General features: G+C 46.7%; 1 protein-coding gene across 1 annotated transcript in view; it reads left to right on the top strand.

The window, feature by feature from the left end:
• DCTN5 (dynactin subunit 5) overlaps positions 1–16,879 on the top strand; it is a 31,952-nt gene extending 15,073 nt beyond the window's left edge. The window contains exons 4-7 of the mRNA XM_038763363.1: positions 4,374–4,485; positions 7,208–7,310; positions 10,410–10,501; positions 16,459–16,879. Of these exons, the coding sequence (XP_038619291.1) occupies positions 4,374–4,485; positions 7,208–7,310; positions 10,410–10,501; positions 16,459–16,479 (328 nt within the window). The 3' untranslated portion in view covers positions 16,480–16,879. The remainder of the gene's footprint in view (positions 1–4,373; positions 4,486–7,207; positions 7,311–10,409; positions 10,502–16,458) is intronic.
• The last annotated feature ends 2,019 nt before the right edge of the window (positions 16,880–18,898 follow it).

The raw sequence follows: 18,898 nt of genomic DNA, 5'->3' as shown, positions 1-18,898 counted from the left end.
GTAAGAGCTGTGGGATTGAAGTCATTCTTTCTAGCAATCAAACAGTGGAATCTATTGAGTGCTCACTATGTGCAGAGCACTGTCCTAAGCGCTTGGGAGCATAGCAGCGTGGCTTAGTGGAAAGAGCATGGGCTTGGGATTCAGAGGACAAAGGTTCTAACCCCAGCTCCGCCACTTGTCTGCTGTGTGACTTTGGGCAAACCACTTAATAATAATAATAATGATGGCATTTGTGAAGTGCTTACTATGTGCCAAGCACTGTTCTAAGCGCTGGGGGGGATACAAGGTAATCAGGTCTTAATCCCCATTTTCCAGATGAGGGAACTGAGGCCCAGAGAAGTGAAGTGGCTTCCCCAAAGTCACACAGCTGACAAGTGGCGGAGCCGGGATTAGAACCCATGACCTCCGACTCCCAACCCGTGCTCTTTCCGATGAGCCGCGCTGCTTCTCTAATTGCCCAGTCTGGAGCCTGTGGGTCACTGAGGGAGCTGCCCCATGCCGGACGCTGCAATCAGCCAATGAGTCGATCAATCAGTGGGATTTATTGAGTGCTTACTGCGTGCAGAGCATTCTACTGAGCACTCGGGAGAGAACATGGTAACAGACACGTTCCCTGCCCAGTACAGCTCTGGGAACATGGGGGCAAGTTGTGGCCATTTCCTAAAAGGACTGTTTGGCCTGGAGCAACGAGGATTGAACCCTTCAAGTGCACTAAGTGCACTTGAACGGGCCCCGCTCTCCCCACGTCGGTTTGCATTGTTGAATTTTAACCTGTCTTCATCGTTTGAAGTCTACAGTTGTGTGGGCCTGCCCTCTCCCACTGGGACCGGGAGCCCCTTGTGAGCCGAGGGCCCGGCCTTAATTGATTTCCGCGTACCCTTGTGCATTGGCAGCCCCTAATGAATCTTAGCGATAATAAGATCTGTGAGACATTTGAAGACCTCCTTCAAACGTTGACCTTTCCATAAGAGTGCGGTTCAGGTGGATCTGTATCACTTGTCTGCTGCGAGGAACTTGAGCAAGTCACTTCACTGTGCCTCAGTCACCTCATCTGTCAAATGGGAATTAAGACTGTGAGCCCCAAGTGGGAAGGGGACTGTGTCCAACCTGATTTGCTTGTATCCACCCCAGAGCTTATTACGGTGCCTTCCACATGCTAAGTGCTTAACAGATACTGCAATTATTATGTTTATTACTACTACTATTACTACTACTACTACTGCAATTGTTATGTTTATTACTACTACTACTACTACTAATAATAATAATAATATGTAAATCGGGCCCGGAAAATCCATCCTAGGGTAGAGCTCTAATTCCCCTGGCCCTGCTCCCATCTTTGAAAGGCCAGTGAGAATCAAGAAACCCACCTGCCATGTACAGAACTTGGCTATGAGATTGCATTTAAACAAAGGTGTTGGAAACTCATACTTACAGTAATAATAATAATGATGGCATTTATTAAGCGCTTACTATGTGCAAAGCACTGTTCTAAGCACTGGGGAGGTTGCAAGGTGATCAGGTTGTCCCACGAGGGGCTCACAGTCTTAATCCCCATTTTCCAGATGAGGTCACTGGGGCACAGAGAAGTGAAGTGACTTGCCCAAAGGCATACAGCTGACAATTGGCAGAGTCGGGATTTGAACCCATGACCTCTGACTCCAAAGTCCATGCTCTTTCCACTGAGCCACGCTGTTTATTCTATTTGAAACACCCTCTTCCTACACAAACTCATATACCTGAATTTTCATGCCCCTCAGAGTTCAGGAAAATCAATCTCATTATTTCTGGGAACTGTAAGAATGAAATCTAGGACTTTTAGAACAAAGGCAAGCTATAACTCTGAGATCTGCCAGTCTCATCTGCCAAGTTCCCGAAAGAACTTGGAACTTGTCTGCTGGGTGACATTGGGTGAGTCGCTTAAATTCTCTATGCCTCAGTTACCTCATCTGTAAAATGAGGCTTAAAAGTGTGAGCCCGGGGTGTGACGTGGTCTGTGTCCAACCTTGTCCAACCTAACCCAGTGCTTAGTACAGTGCCTGGCACATAGTAAGCGCTAACAGATACCATTAAAAAAAATAATAAAAATTCAAAGATGGTGCTTCAGGCTTATTGCTGGAGGCACGCATATCATCATCATCAATCGTATTGAGCACTTACTATGTGCAGAGCACTGTACTAAGCACTTGGGAAGTACAAATTGGCAACATATAGAGACAGTCCCTACCCAACAGTGGGCTCACAGTCTAAAAGCACGCATATACCAGGGAAAAATATTCAAACTACTTATTGAGCACTTACTGTGTGCAGAGTACTGTACTAAGCGCTTGAAAAGGACAGTTCAGCAACAAGTAGGGACAATCCCTGCCCACAACGGGCTCACAGTCTAGAAGCGGGGAGACAGGCATCAGAACAAGTAAACAGGCATCAATGGCATCAATATAAATAAATAGAATTAGAGATATATGCACATCATTAATACAAATCAATAGAATTATAAATGTGTACCTGTATACACAAGTACTATGGGGGTGGAGGAAAGGGCGTAGAGCAAAGGGAGCGAGTCAGGGCGATGGGGAGGGGAGGAGGAGCAGAGGAAAAGGGACGGGGGTGATGAGTTGCATCAGACCATCCGCATTCCTCTGTTTCTCTGACTGGATAATCCATTATTTGTGTTTGCGCCGTGGCAGGTGACAGATTCTTCCCGCTCCCGTGGCCCAGTTGAACCAAAGCAAGAAAGTTGGCAGCGGTCTGAGCATACTCTTGGCCCTGCGCTGAACCATTGTTTTTCAGGCTGTTGCTTTCTGGTCTGCTTTTAGAACTTAGAAAAGAGCTACTTGATAAAGAGCAGTAGAAAATTTAATCAGGAGTTCCAGTTTTGCTCTTTTGAAGATATCTGGACATCACATGTGAATGTATCTTTTTAAAATGGTATTTGTTAAGCGCTTACTATGTGCCGGGGCCTGTTTTAAACTCTGGGGTAGATACAAGGTAATCAGGTTGGACACAGTCCTTGTCAATCAATCAATCAATCGTATTTATTGAGCGCTTACTGTGTGCAGAGCACTGTTCTAAGCGCTTGGGAAGTACAAGTTGGCAACATATAGGGACAGTCCCTACCCAACAGTGGGCTCAGAGGGCTCTCAATCTTAATTCCTGTTGCACAGATGAGGGAAGTGAAGCAGAGAGAAGGGAAATGACACAACAGTCGAGTATTACCCTGGTCCTTCCACCTCCCACTCCAGGGCTGTATTCACTAGGCCACGCTGCTTCTCGGAGGCTCTTAGTTTTGAACCTTTCTCTTTCTGTTCTTCACAACCCTTTTCTATCGGCTGATTTAGGTTTGCGCTTGCCTTTTGTTTTCACCATTAGATTTTGTAAATTCCTTGAAAGCTGAGCTTGTGCCCTGTTGTTCGCCCCTGTTGTTGCTTTGTGTCCTCGTTCCCGGCCCCCAGACCAGGTCTTTGCCCAAGTCCTGGTAAAGGGCACGCAGTAGGCACTAGACAAATACTGTTGCCGGACAGGCGGATCGCAGGTTAAGGGTGAGAGGTGCTTTCCGATTCACAGGCCACAATTTGGGAGTTTTCGAAGGAAATTTCAAAGATCGTTAAAATGCCCCCGAGAGTGGGAGTCCCGCATGGAACGGGGGATGTGTCCAATCAGGTTGCCCCAGGGCTGAGCACAGTGCTTGGCACAGAATGCTCAATGGTCACGGTAGCTCACTGGTACACCAGGGAGGATAGCGTACGAAGTTACGTTGCACTGTGGGAATGAATAAGCCAGGCAATAATGTAAGAGATCGGCTCAAGGGGACAGAGATAAACGCTTTTGTCGGTCAAGAGCTCTCTGCTGGGAAAAGCGGATGAGCCAGACCGACTCCCTAACGAGTGGCCAAATGGTGGACGAGAGTGGACCGGCTCAAAGGATTTAGCCTCTTCTACTTGCAAGTACTGGGAAAGAAGAAATCCATTCATAGAACTCTATCCTGGTGCCAATGTTATTGCAAGAGTCCTTTAATACTTGTTTTTTTGGGCTTTTCCCAACCCTTCTTCTCCCTCCTCCGCTACTACCTTCTCTATCCCGGAAAATCCTTCCCCTCTCCCCCCGCATCTCTCCTCCCCCATCATCCCCAGGTGCTGCTGTTGTGTAAAACTGATGGCTTGGAGCTGGTTGTTTTTGGAAATCTGCTTGACCATTACAAGGAGCTCACGATAAAAGATCTTTAAGGCTCTGTTTACAGTATTCTTTGCTTGCCAGAAATAACCGTAAGACAAGTTGAAGGGCGGAAAGTGACTGTGGCTCAATGAACTCATCTAGGCGGACATTAACCACTGGGTTGCCAGAATAAGGGTTTTTTCCATTCCTCTCTCTAGGGTTGCTTTCTTTCCTCTCCATATCGGCGATCACGTCTTTATAGAAGAAGACTGCGTGGTCAACGCAGCCCAGATCGGTTCCTACGTCCACATAGGCAAAAACTGTGTGATTGTAAGTATGGTGCCATCGTTCATTCAGTCGTATCTGTTGAGCGCTCACTGTGTGCAGAGCACCGTACTAAGCGCTTGGGAGCGTACAATAGAACAATAAACATCAGGGCTGACGATCGCTTGGGCCCCAGGGCTGAGGGATCACAGTCGGTTGATTCAGATCTGCCAAGATCACCGCTCGGTCGGGTGGCTGACATCAGCTATCCCACACGTCTGCCCAGACTCTACCGGCAGTGTTTTCACCATTTTCATCTATCGTCGTGTGCGTGCTATGATTTATAGGCTTCCCGCAGGGACGGTTTAGGGTCTGCTGCGACCAGGGAAGGCAGCGTGATGTAGCGGGAGAGTGTCGGTTTAGAAGCCGGAGATCCGCATTCAAATCCAACCTCTGCCACCGGCCTGCTGCCGTGTGAGCCCGGGCAAGTCGCTTAGTCTCTCTGAATCTCGGTTTCCTCCCCTGCCAAATGGGGATCATAGCCTCTGGGCCTACCTCACGGGATTGGTGTGAGGGGAAAAATGAAATAATCAGTGGGAGAGTGCTTTGGGAAGGAAAACACAATTCGGAACCAAAGTGGTGTTATTACTGGGGTCAGTGCCTTTTGAATTACAAATTTGCACCTCATTCTGGAGTAGGATAAAACTCAGTCATCATTATTGTCCTCTTCTGGGAATAAGTTGCTCTGTGATTACTACCCAAAGAGATGGGTCTGGATCAGACTCATGACTTTGAAGAACTAAGCATGGCAGATCGCTGTTAGCTCATATCCTGAAATGGCGGAAGCGTAGCAGGAAGAAGCGGTACCCGGATAGCCCTATAAAATGTGGTTCACTGAACCACAGTTCCCTAGAAAAGCGACAGGTCTGACTTGTCCCCCCCAATTATTTTTAATGGTATTTGCTCATTCAGTCATATTAAGTGCTTACTGTGTGCAGAGCACTGGACTAAGCGCTTGTTCAGTGCTTACTATGTGCCAAACGTTGTTTGGGACACCGCACTTTCTCGTTAACATTTTTGCCTTCTGAGTGGATGAATCATTTTCATCAGTGGGATTTATGAAGCACTTACTGTGAGCAGAGCCCTGTTCGTTCATTCAGTCATATTTATTGAGCATTTACAGTGTGCAGAGCACTGAATTTAGCGCTTGGGAGCTTACACTAGAGTAATATAATGGACGCATTCCCCAGCCACAACGAGATTACCGTACTAAGTGTCCGAGAGAATACAATACAACATTCCCATTCATTCCCTGCCCACAAACCCAGAGGGATCTGCTTCTCTCTAGCCCCAGGGCCCTCCAGCTTGCATGATACCAGTGATTCAGAAACCCGATTTCAGAGGACTCTAACTGTCCCCGGAAACATCCAAGTTAAAATGGGGATTGAGACCGTGAGTCCCACGTGCTACAGGGACTGTGTCCAGTGGGATTTGCCTGTATCCACCCCAGCGCTGAGTACAGTGCTTGGCACATAGTAAGCGCTTAACAAATACCAAAGTGATTATTATTATTATTATGGGCTTTCACTGCATTTGTAGGCTAAGAATGAAGTAGCCTGTTATAGGGACTTAAATGGAGATTTAAGGTGGCAATCGCTTTGGGGTCTTTTTTTTTTTTTAATTGCCAGTCTGGGGCTTAATTTTTAAAAGTATTCACGCCTGTTTCAGTTTACTCTCTTCGCCCTTCCATTAGTTGAGAAAATATTTTTATCACTGCATCTACACGACACAAGATAATGCGACACTGTTGCTATTAGTTTTCTGGGCATATGTTTGGAATTGCTGATGTCAGGATATCCAGAGGGAAATGAGTAGTTACAGATGGGGTTCAATAAAGTGAGAGATAATGCAGCGCAGTGTAGGTTATTACCTATGGAAATAGAGGCTATTTGGCAGTTAATAAGGAACTAATGCGTCTCCGTCCAGAGCATTTAGCTACCAGAGACGTGTCCGGCTAGAATAAAGCATTCGTTCTATTCTGGAGTAAAAACGGACTTCTGGGCAGCTTAGAATTGCCTAAGAGTAACTTAGCGATCGCCGGGCCTCAACTGAGAACGTTGTATTTTACTGCAGATTCTAACCAGGGAACAGGTGGATTTATATAGCTCACCAGTCACGTAGAAAACGGTCCCGGGCTTTAGGTTATTTCCTTTGTAAACAGGCCTGACACATTTTCAGTCCATTAACACAGGCATCTCCTCCTATACCCGTGAAACAGATGAGTTCTAACAACCTCCTGCCTGGTCCACAAGATACTTCGGGTCAGGAAAAGTGGGTAAAGTGATTGCTCCCGAGGCAAAACCTTGTAAAGGATTTTATCGTCTACTAGGAAAATAGTTGGAGCTTTCAAAACTACTCCTCCTTCCTTGCCCCCGAACCTTGAGATGACTACAGGTCCCCAGGGGCACGCTAAAATTAACGAGTTGATTGGGAGCTAAGAGGAGTCCCCATTGTGCAAAACGGGGCTCTGAGAAGAGGGAAAGTCGAACAGTCCATCGGGCCCAAGATGTTACCCAGAATCGACCTTTCCCTTCAACCCCCCCCTCCCCGTTCCAGATGAAAACCCTTCCACGTAGCTCTGACTTCAGCCAGGCATCTTATGACTTTTCCTGGCTATTGTTAGATGTAATTAATGGAAAGAGACTGAGGATAACAACCTCCCAGAATAGAAAGCACCCACTCCCACCTCCCAGCCCATTTTCCAATAACAACCATGTTTCGGTTCCAGGGTCGTCGGTGTGTTTTGAAAGACTGTTGCAAAATTCTCGATAACACGGTATTACCCCCCGAGACGGTGGTCCCACCGTTCACCGTCTTCTCGGGCTGCCCAGGTAACGCTGCGTCTTTATTCTCTTTCTTTCCTTTCAGAAACCAAATACGATCTTCATTTTTTTCTATTTGTGCATTCGAATGGGGGAGCAGCAGCCTTCTAGGATTGTTCTGGGGGGATAAAGGACTCTTTAACCCCTGATCTTGTAGTTAAAATGAAAACACTTTACTTTGGGTTTGTTTCTTTCACAAAGGCAAAATAGTTAAGACTGCTATGAAGAAAGCATATTGGGCGATTTCACCTTATCCCATACTGCGATGCCAAGGTGTGGACTTCTTGGCAGAATGGAGAAGCAACCCATTTCAAATTCTGAGCAGTTTTAAACTGTAAAACAATTTTTGGTATTTAATATATGACTAACCTTCCCAAGCCCTCCCAACTCAACTGTGATAAAAGGCGCAAACCCTCTAGAAACAATCTGATTCAGAGTAGTATCTGAGCAGAAAGTGTTTTGAGCGTTTTGCTCGCTTCATCTTCCTTTACAAAGTCCCCGTTTCCAAAACTTGTTCTAGCTGCTGTCAGCCCCAAAGGTAAGTTGAGTCGATTCCATCAGGTTTCTCTGAGGTCTCTGTGAGCGAGTAGCGGGAAGCAGCGTGGCCTGGTGGAAAGAGAACGGACTTATGATTCAGAGGACCTGACTTCTAGTCCCGGCTCCGTGCCTCGTCTGCTATATTATCCGTGGGCAAGTCACCTAACTTCTCTGCACTTCAGTTCCCTCATCCGCAAAATGGAGAGTCAATGCCCATTCTCCCTCAGTCGTATTTATCGGGCACTTATTGCGTGCAGTGCACTGCCCTAAGCGCTTGGGAGAATACAATATAACAATAAACAGATACCTTCACTGCCCACCACCTACATGGGCTGTGAGCCTCATGTGGGACCTTGATATCTTGTATCTACCCCAACGCTTATTACAGTGCTTGGTACATAATAAGTGCTTAACAAGTACCATACTGATTATATTCTTATTTTCAATGAGTAAACAAGAATTCAAAATGTGTTCATGATTTCACTAAGAGGAGCAGTTACTCTATATGCTTAGGGGAAAGGAGGCGCCTTTAAAGACTTAAAGTTTCGCATAATTCGTCAATTTCTGTGCATCGCCGACACGGTTGGCTTAAACTGGAACCCTAAAGCAGTGGGCACTGAGTAGTTGTTCTTCTCCCTGCTGCAGGGGTTTTTTGCTGCATTTGAGGGCTCTGGCTAGCTTGCATAATACAGTTCTGTCCAGAAGCACAGTTTTCTTACTCCCTGCTTTAATCATTGCCACTTTGGTCTTCTAATAGGCTAGATCCCAAGCGGAGTTTCCAGTACTGTACCAGTCTCGACTACAGGAGGGAGGGCCAAGCGGAGGCCTACCCATTCCATTCCTAGCTTGGACAGTGGCCAGCAATCAATCAATCAATCAATCAATCGTATTTATTGAGCGCTTACTGTGTGCAGAGCACTGTACTAAGCGCTTGGGAAGTACAAGTTGGCAACATATAGAGACAGTCCCTACCCAACAGTGGGCTCACAGTCTAGCAAGTGGAAGGCAATCTGCTACAAGCTTCATGCTACAAGCTACATGCTGCTAGAGAAGCAGCATGGCTCAGTGGAAAGAGCCCGGGCTTGGGAGTCAGAGGTCATGGGTTCTAATCCCAGCTGTGCCACTTATTGGCTGTGTGACTTTGGGCAAGTCACTTAACTTCTCTGGGCCTCAGTTCCCTCATCTGTAAAATGGGGATTAAGATGGTGAGCCCCCCCCATGGGACAACCTGATCGCCTTGTTGCCTACCCAGTGCTTAGAGCAGTGCTTTGCACATATTAAGCGCTTAATAAATGCCATCATCATTATTATTATTTGTTTTACAAGTCAAAACTCCCCTGTGCTGGGCAGCAGCGGCACGGGAGAGAGTCGAGGGCAGAGACTCAAGTTTACTGCGCGGAAGCAGGCAATGGTAAGCCGCTTCTGTATTTCTACCAAGAAAACCCTGGATCCGCTACCAGAACGATCGCAGGTGGAGGTGCGGCATTCTAGGAGAGATGTGTCCATGGAGTCGCTGTGGATCGGAGATGACTCGACATCATAAGACAAGACGTGCCAGGCACTGTACTAAGCCCTGAGGTAGATACCGAGCTAATCAGGTTGTACGCAGTCCACGTCCCACATGGCGCTCATAGTCTTTATCCCCATTTTGCAGATGAGGTAACTGAGTCACAGAGACATTAAGTGACTTCCTCACGGTCCCACAGGACAGTGGCGGAGCTTCTTTTATTCATCCCTCCCTCAACCCCTCAGCACTTATGTATGTGTCCATAATTTGTTTATATTAATTTCTGTCTCTCCCTCTAGGCTTTGAGCTCGTTGCAGGCAGAGAATATGTTTGCTAACTCTGTCATATCGTACTCTCCCAAACGTACTCTGCACACAAGCAGCGCTCAGAAAATACAATTGATTGATTGGAGCCAGGATTAGAAGCCAGGTTCTCCTACTCCCAGGCCTGTGCTTTTTTTACTTGGCCAGGATGCTTCTCTCTGGGACCAGATGAGGAATCCTGAGGAATCCTGGCCCTCTCATATTGCCTTTTCTGCAAATGCATGGGTTCGTTCCCAAAGAGGCTCAGCGCGCACGTAGCAAACCAGAGGAAATTCATTCAGTTGGTATTTATTGAGCGCTTACTGTGTGCAGAACACTGTACCAAGCGCTTGGGAGTGTACAATTCAACAGTAAGCAGTCACATTCCCTGCGCACAACGAGCTCACGGTGTAGTGTCGGGAGGGAGAAAGTGTTTAGTTGCTCTGAGGGACACCAAACTTATCCTCTCGTTGGCCCGTCATCTCGGGGAAAGAAGGTGTGAGCTAAGCACAACAGGCAGAAGTGCCGACCTAGAGCATTCCATGTTCCTCAGTAACCTTAAAGTGGTAACATACATTGGAAAGTACTTCATTGAACTCCACTCCATTTGCCTAGAAAATGTAAAACAGCCGAGTCGGCGCTGCACATTTAAACCCACAAACAATCCAAAAATTTCTGGAATGATGAATTAAAAAAAAAAACCCAAGCCATAAGCCTTTCATCCCTGTGAAACTCATGTTCAAATGGTCTGTCTTTTCTTAGGGCTCTTCTCCGGGGAACTCCCAGAGTGTACTCAGGAGCTGATGATGGACGTCACTAAGAGCTACTACCAGAAGTTCTTGCCTCTCACTCAGGTCTAGTACCTATTTCCCCGCGTCTCAGACTAGTTTGAGCCCTAGAAAGGACTCGAGGGCCAGTGTGTAGCGAGCCAAGGCCAGGATCTTGGACTTTGGGACTCTTGGGTCTGAAAACCTTTCTGTTTTAGAATTTCCCAGCCGTCTGCCTCTCAGCTCTGTCAATTTAGGAAGCAGAACCCTGAAGGAATTGTCTCTAATGCTGCATTTGTTATATTTATTCATGGTTCCTTCACTTCAAGTGTCTTCAACCGACAGAATTTTTTTAATAATCTATATACCGTAACTCCTCTGTCCCTGAGGGGAAGCACGGCAAAGAGGAAAAGCTTTCTGTGAGGCAGTTTCAGTGGAGCAGTGTTACACTACTTAAATGTATGTGTCACCATAATTAGTCGGCACTGCATATATAGCATAGTACTTCTCTGTTACTAATAAATAGTCTTCTGCTCTGTTTGCCTGGCAGCCCTGAAAAATCCAAAGGTGTTCAAAGTGTCTGGGGCCTTACCTTTCACCTCTCAAGCCACTTGTTACGTAGCTGCAGCCAACCTGGGTACAGAGGAGCTTCAGGAGGCCCTTGCACTGGCCTGTTAGGAAGGAGTAAAGTTTAGGGCCAATGAATATTTGCTGGTCATTGCCTGTGTTTTCTGTGGGGATTTTAGGTTCCATATCTATACATCTAGTCAACGTCCCTGCCTCTCCCTCCATTGCCCCCAACACGGAACTTTAGTTTGCCCTCTTCCCCCAAATGTCGATCAGATAGAGTAAGACTAGTCTGGTCGTGAGCGCTTATTCCCCCAAATCACCCTGACGACTTGAGGCCTGCACCCAACAACATCACGGCTTTATCATATCATGTCACCAGTGTCATGGTGGGGCAGGAGCTGGAAGCTTATAACTTGCTTCCCGCTCTATATCAGGCACCAATGTGATACAGACAGAAGTGCGCATTTTTGCCCCTGTAATATTCGCACCCCATTGAGGAAGTCCACGTAAAGAATTTTCATGGGGGCCAGAGATTCCCATTCCCTCTGGTCTGCGGACAAGAGGACCAAACACATTTGTTGTCCGTCCCCCTACCCCTGCCCCGCACTTCGTGATCAGAATGGTAGTGCCTCTGCATTTGACCATCTCCCCTTGGCCCAGCAGAGTATGTGCAGAGGTAGAGTGGTGAGGATGGCCTGGTTTTATTACCCTACTTTGGAGGTTAAGGCGCTGTCCCCGCTTCCATTCTTCAGCCTTGAGATTGGCAGCAAAAGAGAACCATATTGGCTTACAGGCAGGGCTTCGACACTCATTAACTAGGCCCGTGCGCCACAAATATTGCAGTGTGTAGTCACAATTGGTCCATTCTATGTAAAGCTGCTGTCTGGATTGTTTGTATTCTTTCTGTACATAAATTAAAAGCCTCTTGAAAGGGTCAAATGACTTGAAGATGGTAACTTTCCAGATCTAACTTTGAGGAACCCTGGGAAATGTCCTGCTCCTGGAACAAGAGTGTTGTTCATCTCCCCTGGCCCCAGTGACTCGTGATTCCCTGTCCTTCTGCCTTATAATCTTTCCCCGAGCCTGGAAATGATTTTCCTCAGGACACATTGAAGAGCCCCCGCCTCCACTTAAGCAGATGGTTTTTGTCATTCGTGTCACAGTTGCATGTGGGAGGAGGGGAAGCTGAATTAACAGAGGTGGCATAGATGGCAGAGCCAGAATGTCAAAAACTAGGCAAGAAATCTCTTTCTGGGAGAGGAAATCCATTTGATTCCAAAATGCTTAAGAAAGGAGGCTCAGGAGATCTGAGATTTTCAAATCCAGTGGAGTTACAGATTTCATTGATCCCGTCTTCCTGGGAGAAAGCTGGGCTCAGGCAAGAGGAGTGGCAGCAAATAGACCTCTTACTGTTATCCGTGCTTCTCCCAGGTGGTAGAGATAAGACAGTTGTGATACAGTTCCTGTGAAGAATGAATGTTGGAGATCCCTGTGCTTCCCAAGAAATCAAATCAAAATAGAGGCGATTGATTGCAGCCTTCCCCCGGATTGCCGGTTGTTAGGCAATTTAGACGGATGCACCATTTGTTGTTATTTGACATTTTGATATCACTTTACACATGTAGTCTGTTTTCCCAAATGCATATCCGAACTATTCCTTGGTCCCCACCTCACTGGCGGCTTAGACCATCTCAGGACCACCTGAGGGTAAGCGCCTTGTGGTCAGGGAATCGGGTCTTACCAACTGTCATCTGTTATACTGTACTCTCCCAAGCAATTAGTACAGTACTTTTGTATCCCAAGAGACCAGAGTCCTTTACGTTGGAAAGCAGCGTCCAAAGCAAGCGGCTTGGGGCGAGATTTTTCCATTTTTCAAAGAGGAGATGAAAAATGGGGTACGTCCCTTTGGATCCCTGCTAAACTGGCTCTTGAGATGGGCACTTACTGTGAAAGTTGTATTGTCCTTTCCCAAGCGCTTAGTACAGTGCTCTGCACACAGTAAATAATAAATCAGTAAGTACAGTTGAATGAAAGAATGAATGAAACGTCCCACAGATGCCTGTCTACTTAAATTTCATTTCCATAGTAATAAGAATTGTGGTAGTCATCAAGCACATACTAAGCACAGGGTAGATACAAGAGAGTCAGGTTGGACACAGTCCCTGTCCCTTAAGGGGCTCACAGTCTAAACAGGAGGGAGAACAGGGATTGACTCCCCATTTGACAGCTGAGGAAATTGAGGCCCAGAGAAGTTAAGTGACTTACCCAAGGTCAGAGAGCTACGATCAGAACCCAGGTCCTCTGACTCCTAGTCCTTTGCTCTTTCCACCAGGCTAGGCTGCTTCTCTAGTGTTTGTATCAACGTCCCTAAATGACACTTCGGTCAATGGTATTTATTAAGCGCTTACTGTGTACACTGTACTGAGCACTTGCACTGCACTTCAATCTTTAGTCTTAGTTACTTAGACTTTAAAAAAATTTTGTATGTTCTAGAAATCGCCTTTATTGATTTATTTTCCCTTCTTCAAACTTTTTTTATCTTGTGCCCTGCCTCTCCTCCTTCATAGGAACCCTTGGCCAAAGTAATTCAAGGCAGTGGGGATTCTGTGCAACAGATTCATTCATTCAATCGTATTTATTGAGCACTTACTGTGTGCAGAGCACTGTACTAAGCGCTTGGGGAGTACAAGTTGGCAACATATAGAGATGGGCCCTACCCAACAGCGGGCTCACAGTCTTGAAGGGGGAGACAGACAACAAAACAAAACATATTAATAAAATAAATAGAATAGTAAATACGTAAAAGTAACAGATGAAAAATCCCTGTCTAAAAGGGCGGAAAATTTTGGCTGGAGTATCCGCTCACGTGCTCAGCGGATTACCCCACTTGTCTAACAGCCTTACAAATAGCTGATGCCAGGAAAATGGCCAAAAATGCTGATTTAATTGAAATTTCTACCTTTGTGCCTTCTGGCGGGAGACCGGGCTGGCAGAAGTAGACAGTTGCTTTTTGGTACTGGTTTGCAAGACCAATCTCATTTAGCTCTTTGGCCTGATGCATGAGCTTTCAAGGTAGTAGGGAAAAGACCCTCGAAAAGTCACCTGGCTGGTTGTCCCTATTCCTTGTAGTGATTGGCTATTGCCGTTGCTTTTCTCACACCTCCGGAAGGGTTAGTGAGGAAATGGAATGGTCTCATGTTAGATTCAGTCCAGTTGTTGGGGGTGGCCGGGGGCGGGGGGTGTTTGTGTGTGTGTATGTGTGTAGCAGGGGCCTGGGAGAAAGGGACTCACTGTCCTGCTTCATGCTGTCATGTACTTCTGAGCTTGTTCATCCAGTTCCAGCCTTGCTCAACACTAACACCAAAGCGATATTCCCTCTTTGGAGCCGATGAGGAAAATAATTACTTCCACCAGTGTTTTGGGGTTGTTGTTTTTTTAAATAGTATTGGTATTCGTTAAGCACTTACTATGTGTCAAGCACTGTTCTAAGTGCTGGGGTAGATACAATCCCATCAGGTGGGGCACAGTCCCTGTCCTCTCCTGGGGCTCACAGTCAAGTAGGAGGGAGAAGAGGCATTGAATCCCCACTTTGCAGTTGAGGAAACTGAGGTACAGAGAAGCGAAGTGACTTGCCCAAGGTCACACAGCAGGGAAGTGGCGGAGCTGGGATTATTACCCAAATTCTGTGGTTCCCAGGCCTGTGCTCTCCCCCTTTTAGACCTCCCCCTTTTAGACTGTGAGCCCACTGTTGGATAGGGACTGTCTCTATATGTTGCCAACTTGTACTTCCCAAGCGCTTAGTACAGTGCTCTGCACACAGTAAGCACTCAATAAATACAATTGATGATGATGATGATGATGCTTCCTAGTTCTGTTTAGGGAGTGGGTCATTCCCTACCTGTACTCCCAGATCCCTGGGATTGACAAAGAGACTGCCTCTTCCCTTCCCGCAATGAACCTGACTCTGCCTTGAGATGGTATGAGAAGGAATCAGTAGGGATTCAAAAGTTGAGGGAGAGAGCAGCAGTTATATTTTGAGGTTATCAGCATTGTAGGTGAGATATTTTTGAACCCCAGACTTTTCATTGCATAACCATAACCAGCATGCAGCATATGACCATAAGAAGTAGTCACCTGAAGAAGTACAGTTCTTTGTAGTCCAGTTAAAGTTCCTATTTTCCATGTTTATTCATCCTTTCTTGCCCACGGTCTGATTTTCCCTTAATCCCAAACTCATTTTTTTCCAATCCCATGTGGATTTCCGTAGCTGCGTTTATTGCTGCGCTTTCCTTGTTGGAGTTTTGGGAAGCTTTCACTTGAAAAGAGATGAAAATGTAGCACTTGGCTAGAGCCCTAGATCTCTTTCTCCGGCAGAATGAAAGTAAAATTAGTCGGGGACAGTGGGTGCCAGTTGCGAAAGAGCGTGCAATTAACTGTGTCGAAGAGAGATTGTTTCATGGAAGGGTCTGACTCTGAGGTTTCTATTTCCATGGACTCTCAAGAATCAGTCAATCAGTCCGTGGTTTCCGCTGAGCGCTTGCCGTGTGCCAAGCGCTGCACTAAGCACTTGGGAAAGGATAGTATGCTAGCGTTGGTAGACACAGTCCTTATCCACAGAGAGCTTACAGTCTAGTGGGGGAGGCAGGCATTCAAGTAACATACACAGAGGGACTGGTAGCCCTTCTGCCAAAGAGTCTTGCAAAGTGAAACACAAGTAAAATACTTCAGAGTTCCTTTTCTGCAAGGGAGTGGATTGGAAAATTCCCACAGGTGTCTCCGATTTAGTCACAGTTAATCTCAGCTCTTCTTTGCTCCAGGGAAGACAGGATAGACCGTAAGCTCCCTGTGGGCAGGGAAGGCATCCCCCGACTCTGTTATATGGTACTCTCCCAAGTGCTTAGTCCAGTGCTCTGCACACAGACGAGATAATACCACCGACAGATTGATTGAGTGGGGCAAGGTCATTCTGGCTGAGTGGATTGCATTTTGGTGCCTCTGGTGACCCTCCCTAACTAGCCCATTCTCCTCATGCACTGATTGAAACAACCGTGTTCATGATCATAAACATGAGACTGGAATACCAAGTGCTTAGGGGGTGATTAGAGGCTGAGGTTGTTTACGAAGAATGGTAAGTATTTTACGGTTATGGGGAAGGAAGATCTGAGGACAAGTTGTAGAATGGAAGGGACCCAGAGAGCTGGAACGTTAAGGGAATAAATAGCATTTGCACAGGGATTTAGTATACTGCGATTATGTCCTTTGCACTCTCCCTTCCGCTTTCTGAAGTTCGGACAATCAATCAATCAATCGTATTTATTGAGCGCTTACTATGTGCAGAGCACTGTACTAAGCGCTTGGGAAGTACAAATTGGCATCACATAGAGACAGTCCCTACCCAACAGTGGGCCGAGTGGGACAACTGGGCCGATTCCCAGGAGCCTGAATTAAACCTTTCTTTTGTTGTTTTTATCAAGGTGGCCCCAGCGAGGGCATAAAAAGCAAGTCACCAGAGACGACCTCTCAAAAGCAGCCTGCTTATAACCCCCCTAAATTAGCCATTTTAACCTCCATCCACCAGCCCACCGTCGGGTCCTGCGCTCCTGACTCCGCATCTCTTGCCACCCGCCCTGGTTGAGAGGATGAAAAACCGCCATCAGGCGCTGCCTTCTGCCTGCATTGCTCTTGGGGAGCGGTAGTTCCCTGGAGAGGACGCACATTTTGCCCGGTGGCCCTGGTCCCTTGGAGATTTGACCGCAAATAACCGAGCCCCAGGTCAGCAGGCAGGAACCGGGGGAAACATCATTTGGGTGGAGGATAAAACTCAGGGTCTTATGTGGAGGAAACCCAGTTTCCACTCGTCTGAAAATAATAAACCATCCCTGCATTGGGCCCCCCTCACTTTGTTGTTGCTGTGACTGCTGGGGCCGGGACAGGGGCCACGTGGAGGCCAGATTGTCCCCCAGTTTGGATCGATGAGTGGGAAATGGTTCCTGGAACTTTCACAGCGGCCACCAACCCAGCCGCTGTCAACATTGCAGGAAAGCGAGGGGAAGCAAAGGGGAACTGAGCCCCAGAATGGATGTGGTTTAGCGAATGTGCGTTTAGTAGCTTCTGGGTACATATTCCAGGGTGTGGCGGGGCAGAGGGGGTAATAGGCACTCTCCGTGGACCTATCTCAGAGACAGGCACAAGGCCTAGTGGCTAAAGAAGCCGGTTTTATCCCCAGCTTTCCGTCCGCAGTGAGTAAGCAACTCCGCTTCCCGGGCTGCCACTTCCCCCGTATTTATATGGGGACCTCAAAAGGGGCCCGAGGCAGTGAGTTTCAGCTGTACAGGGTGTGAGATTGTTTTTAAGGCCCAGCCAAAGGAAAACCCAGTCAGTCACTACTTCTGATGAAAGCACTCTCAGCCGAGAGGAGTGTGAACTCTTTCGGTAGTGGCGATGCCCCCCTTCCCCAGTTTTGATGGAAGCTGGGGGTCTCTGGGAGATTTGTTGAAATGAAGCTATCTTTTCTCATTCACAGTCATCCTTCTCCTGGTCTTTGGAAAGTACCCAACACACACAGGTTGTCGGGTCCATCCTGAGCGCTGTGAGTCCAGGGGAACTCAGGGCACCCCAGAAACACCTTCCCCATCCTCAAAGAATTAGCCAGCTGAATAGAGAACATTTGAGAACATTCAACACGAAGGTAAAAAATAAAGGATGTACACTTCATTCAATCCAACCCACCATTCTCCTAAACTATTGAATAGCTCCTTCATCATCATCATCAGTGGTTTTATTGAGTGCTTACTGTGTGCAGAGCACTTTACTAAGCTCTTGGGACAATCGAGTTGGTAGACATGTTCCGTGCCCACAGAATGCATACAGTCTAGAGGGCAGACTATTTTATAGCTATATAGGTTGAAAATAAAGATATGGAGTAGAGAGTAAATAAATGTGAATGAAGAGATCTGATTGGCTTTACCCAATGGTCAGGAATTCCTATGAAAGTACTGAGGATGGGTATAAATAAATGCTAGAGTTAGCCGATGGGTTTAAACAATTTGGAAGGCATTGTTTGGTGTCACTCTGTTGGCAAATTGTACTTTCCAAGTGCTTAGTACGGTGCTGTACATACAGGAAGTGCTCAATAAACACAATTGAATGAATTAATTGGAAAAGGCATGGTGGAGGAGGTGGAATGGGCCTGGGAATCACGAGACCCAGGTTCCAGTTCCACAATTTGCCTGCTGTGTGACCTTAGACAAGTCATTTAACTTCTCTGTGCTTCAGATTTCTCACTTATAAAATGGGGATTCACCCATTTTCCCTCCCTCTTAGACTGAACCCCATGTAGGACGGACCTAGTCCGATCTGTTTATCATGTATCTATCCTAGTGCTTAGCACAGAGCTTGGCACATAGTAAGTGTTTAATAAATGCCATTATTATTGTTATTGAATACACAGAGGGTTGCTGTGTCAGTTTGGGGGAAGGAGAGAGTTACAACCTGGGGAAACAGGCATGGACAAGGGAACGGAGATGAAAGAGTCAAAAGCAGGATGCAGTTAGAAGATTACCTTAGGGGTAATGAAGACACGGTTTTACTGACCTAGTACTAGCGTCGTTCTCCTCCTACCTCTCTCTGACCACTCCTCAGTTTTGTTCTTCTGCCTCTCGTCCCTAAACCATGGATGTCCCGCAAGGTTTTATCCTGGGACTCCTTACGCTCTAAGGGAGTTCATCATTCACATCAGTCAATCAAGGGTATCTACTGAGCACTTACTATGTGCAGAGCTTTGTACTAAGCACTTGAGGGAGTAAATACAAGAGGGTATCATTGTGGGCAGGGAACGTGACTGCTCACTTTGTAGTATTGTACTCTCCCAAGTGCTGAGTACAGTGCTCTGCACAGAGTAAGTACTCAGTAGAT

This window comes from Tachyglossus aculeatus, chromosome 21 (assembly GCF_015852505.1).
Source record: "Tachyglossus aculeatus isolate mTacAcu1 chromosome 21, mTacAcu1.pri, whole genome shotgun sequence".
NCBI lineage: Eukaryota > Metazoa > Chordata > Mammalia > Monotremata > Tachyglossidae > Tachyglossus > Tachyglossus aculeatus.
This window is presented reverse-complemented; position numbering and strand designations above follow the sequence as displayed.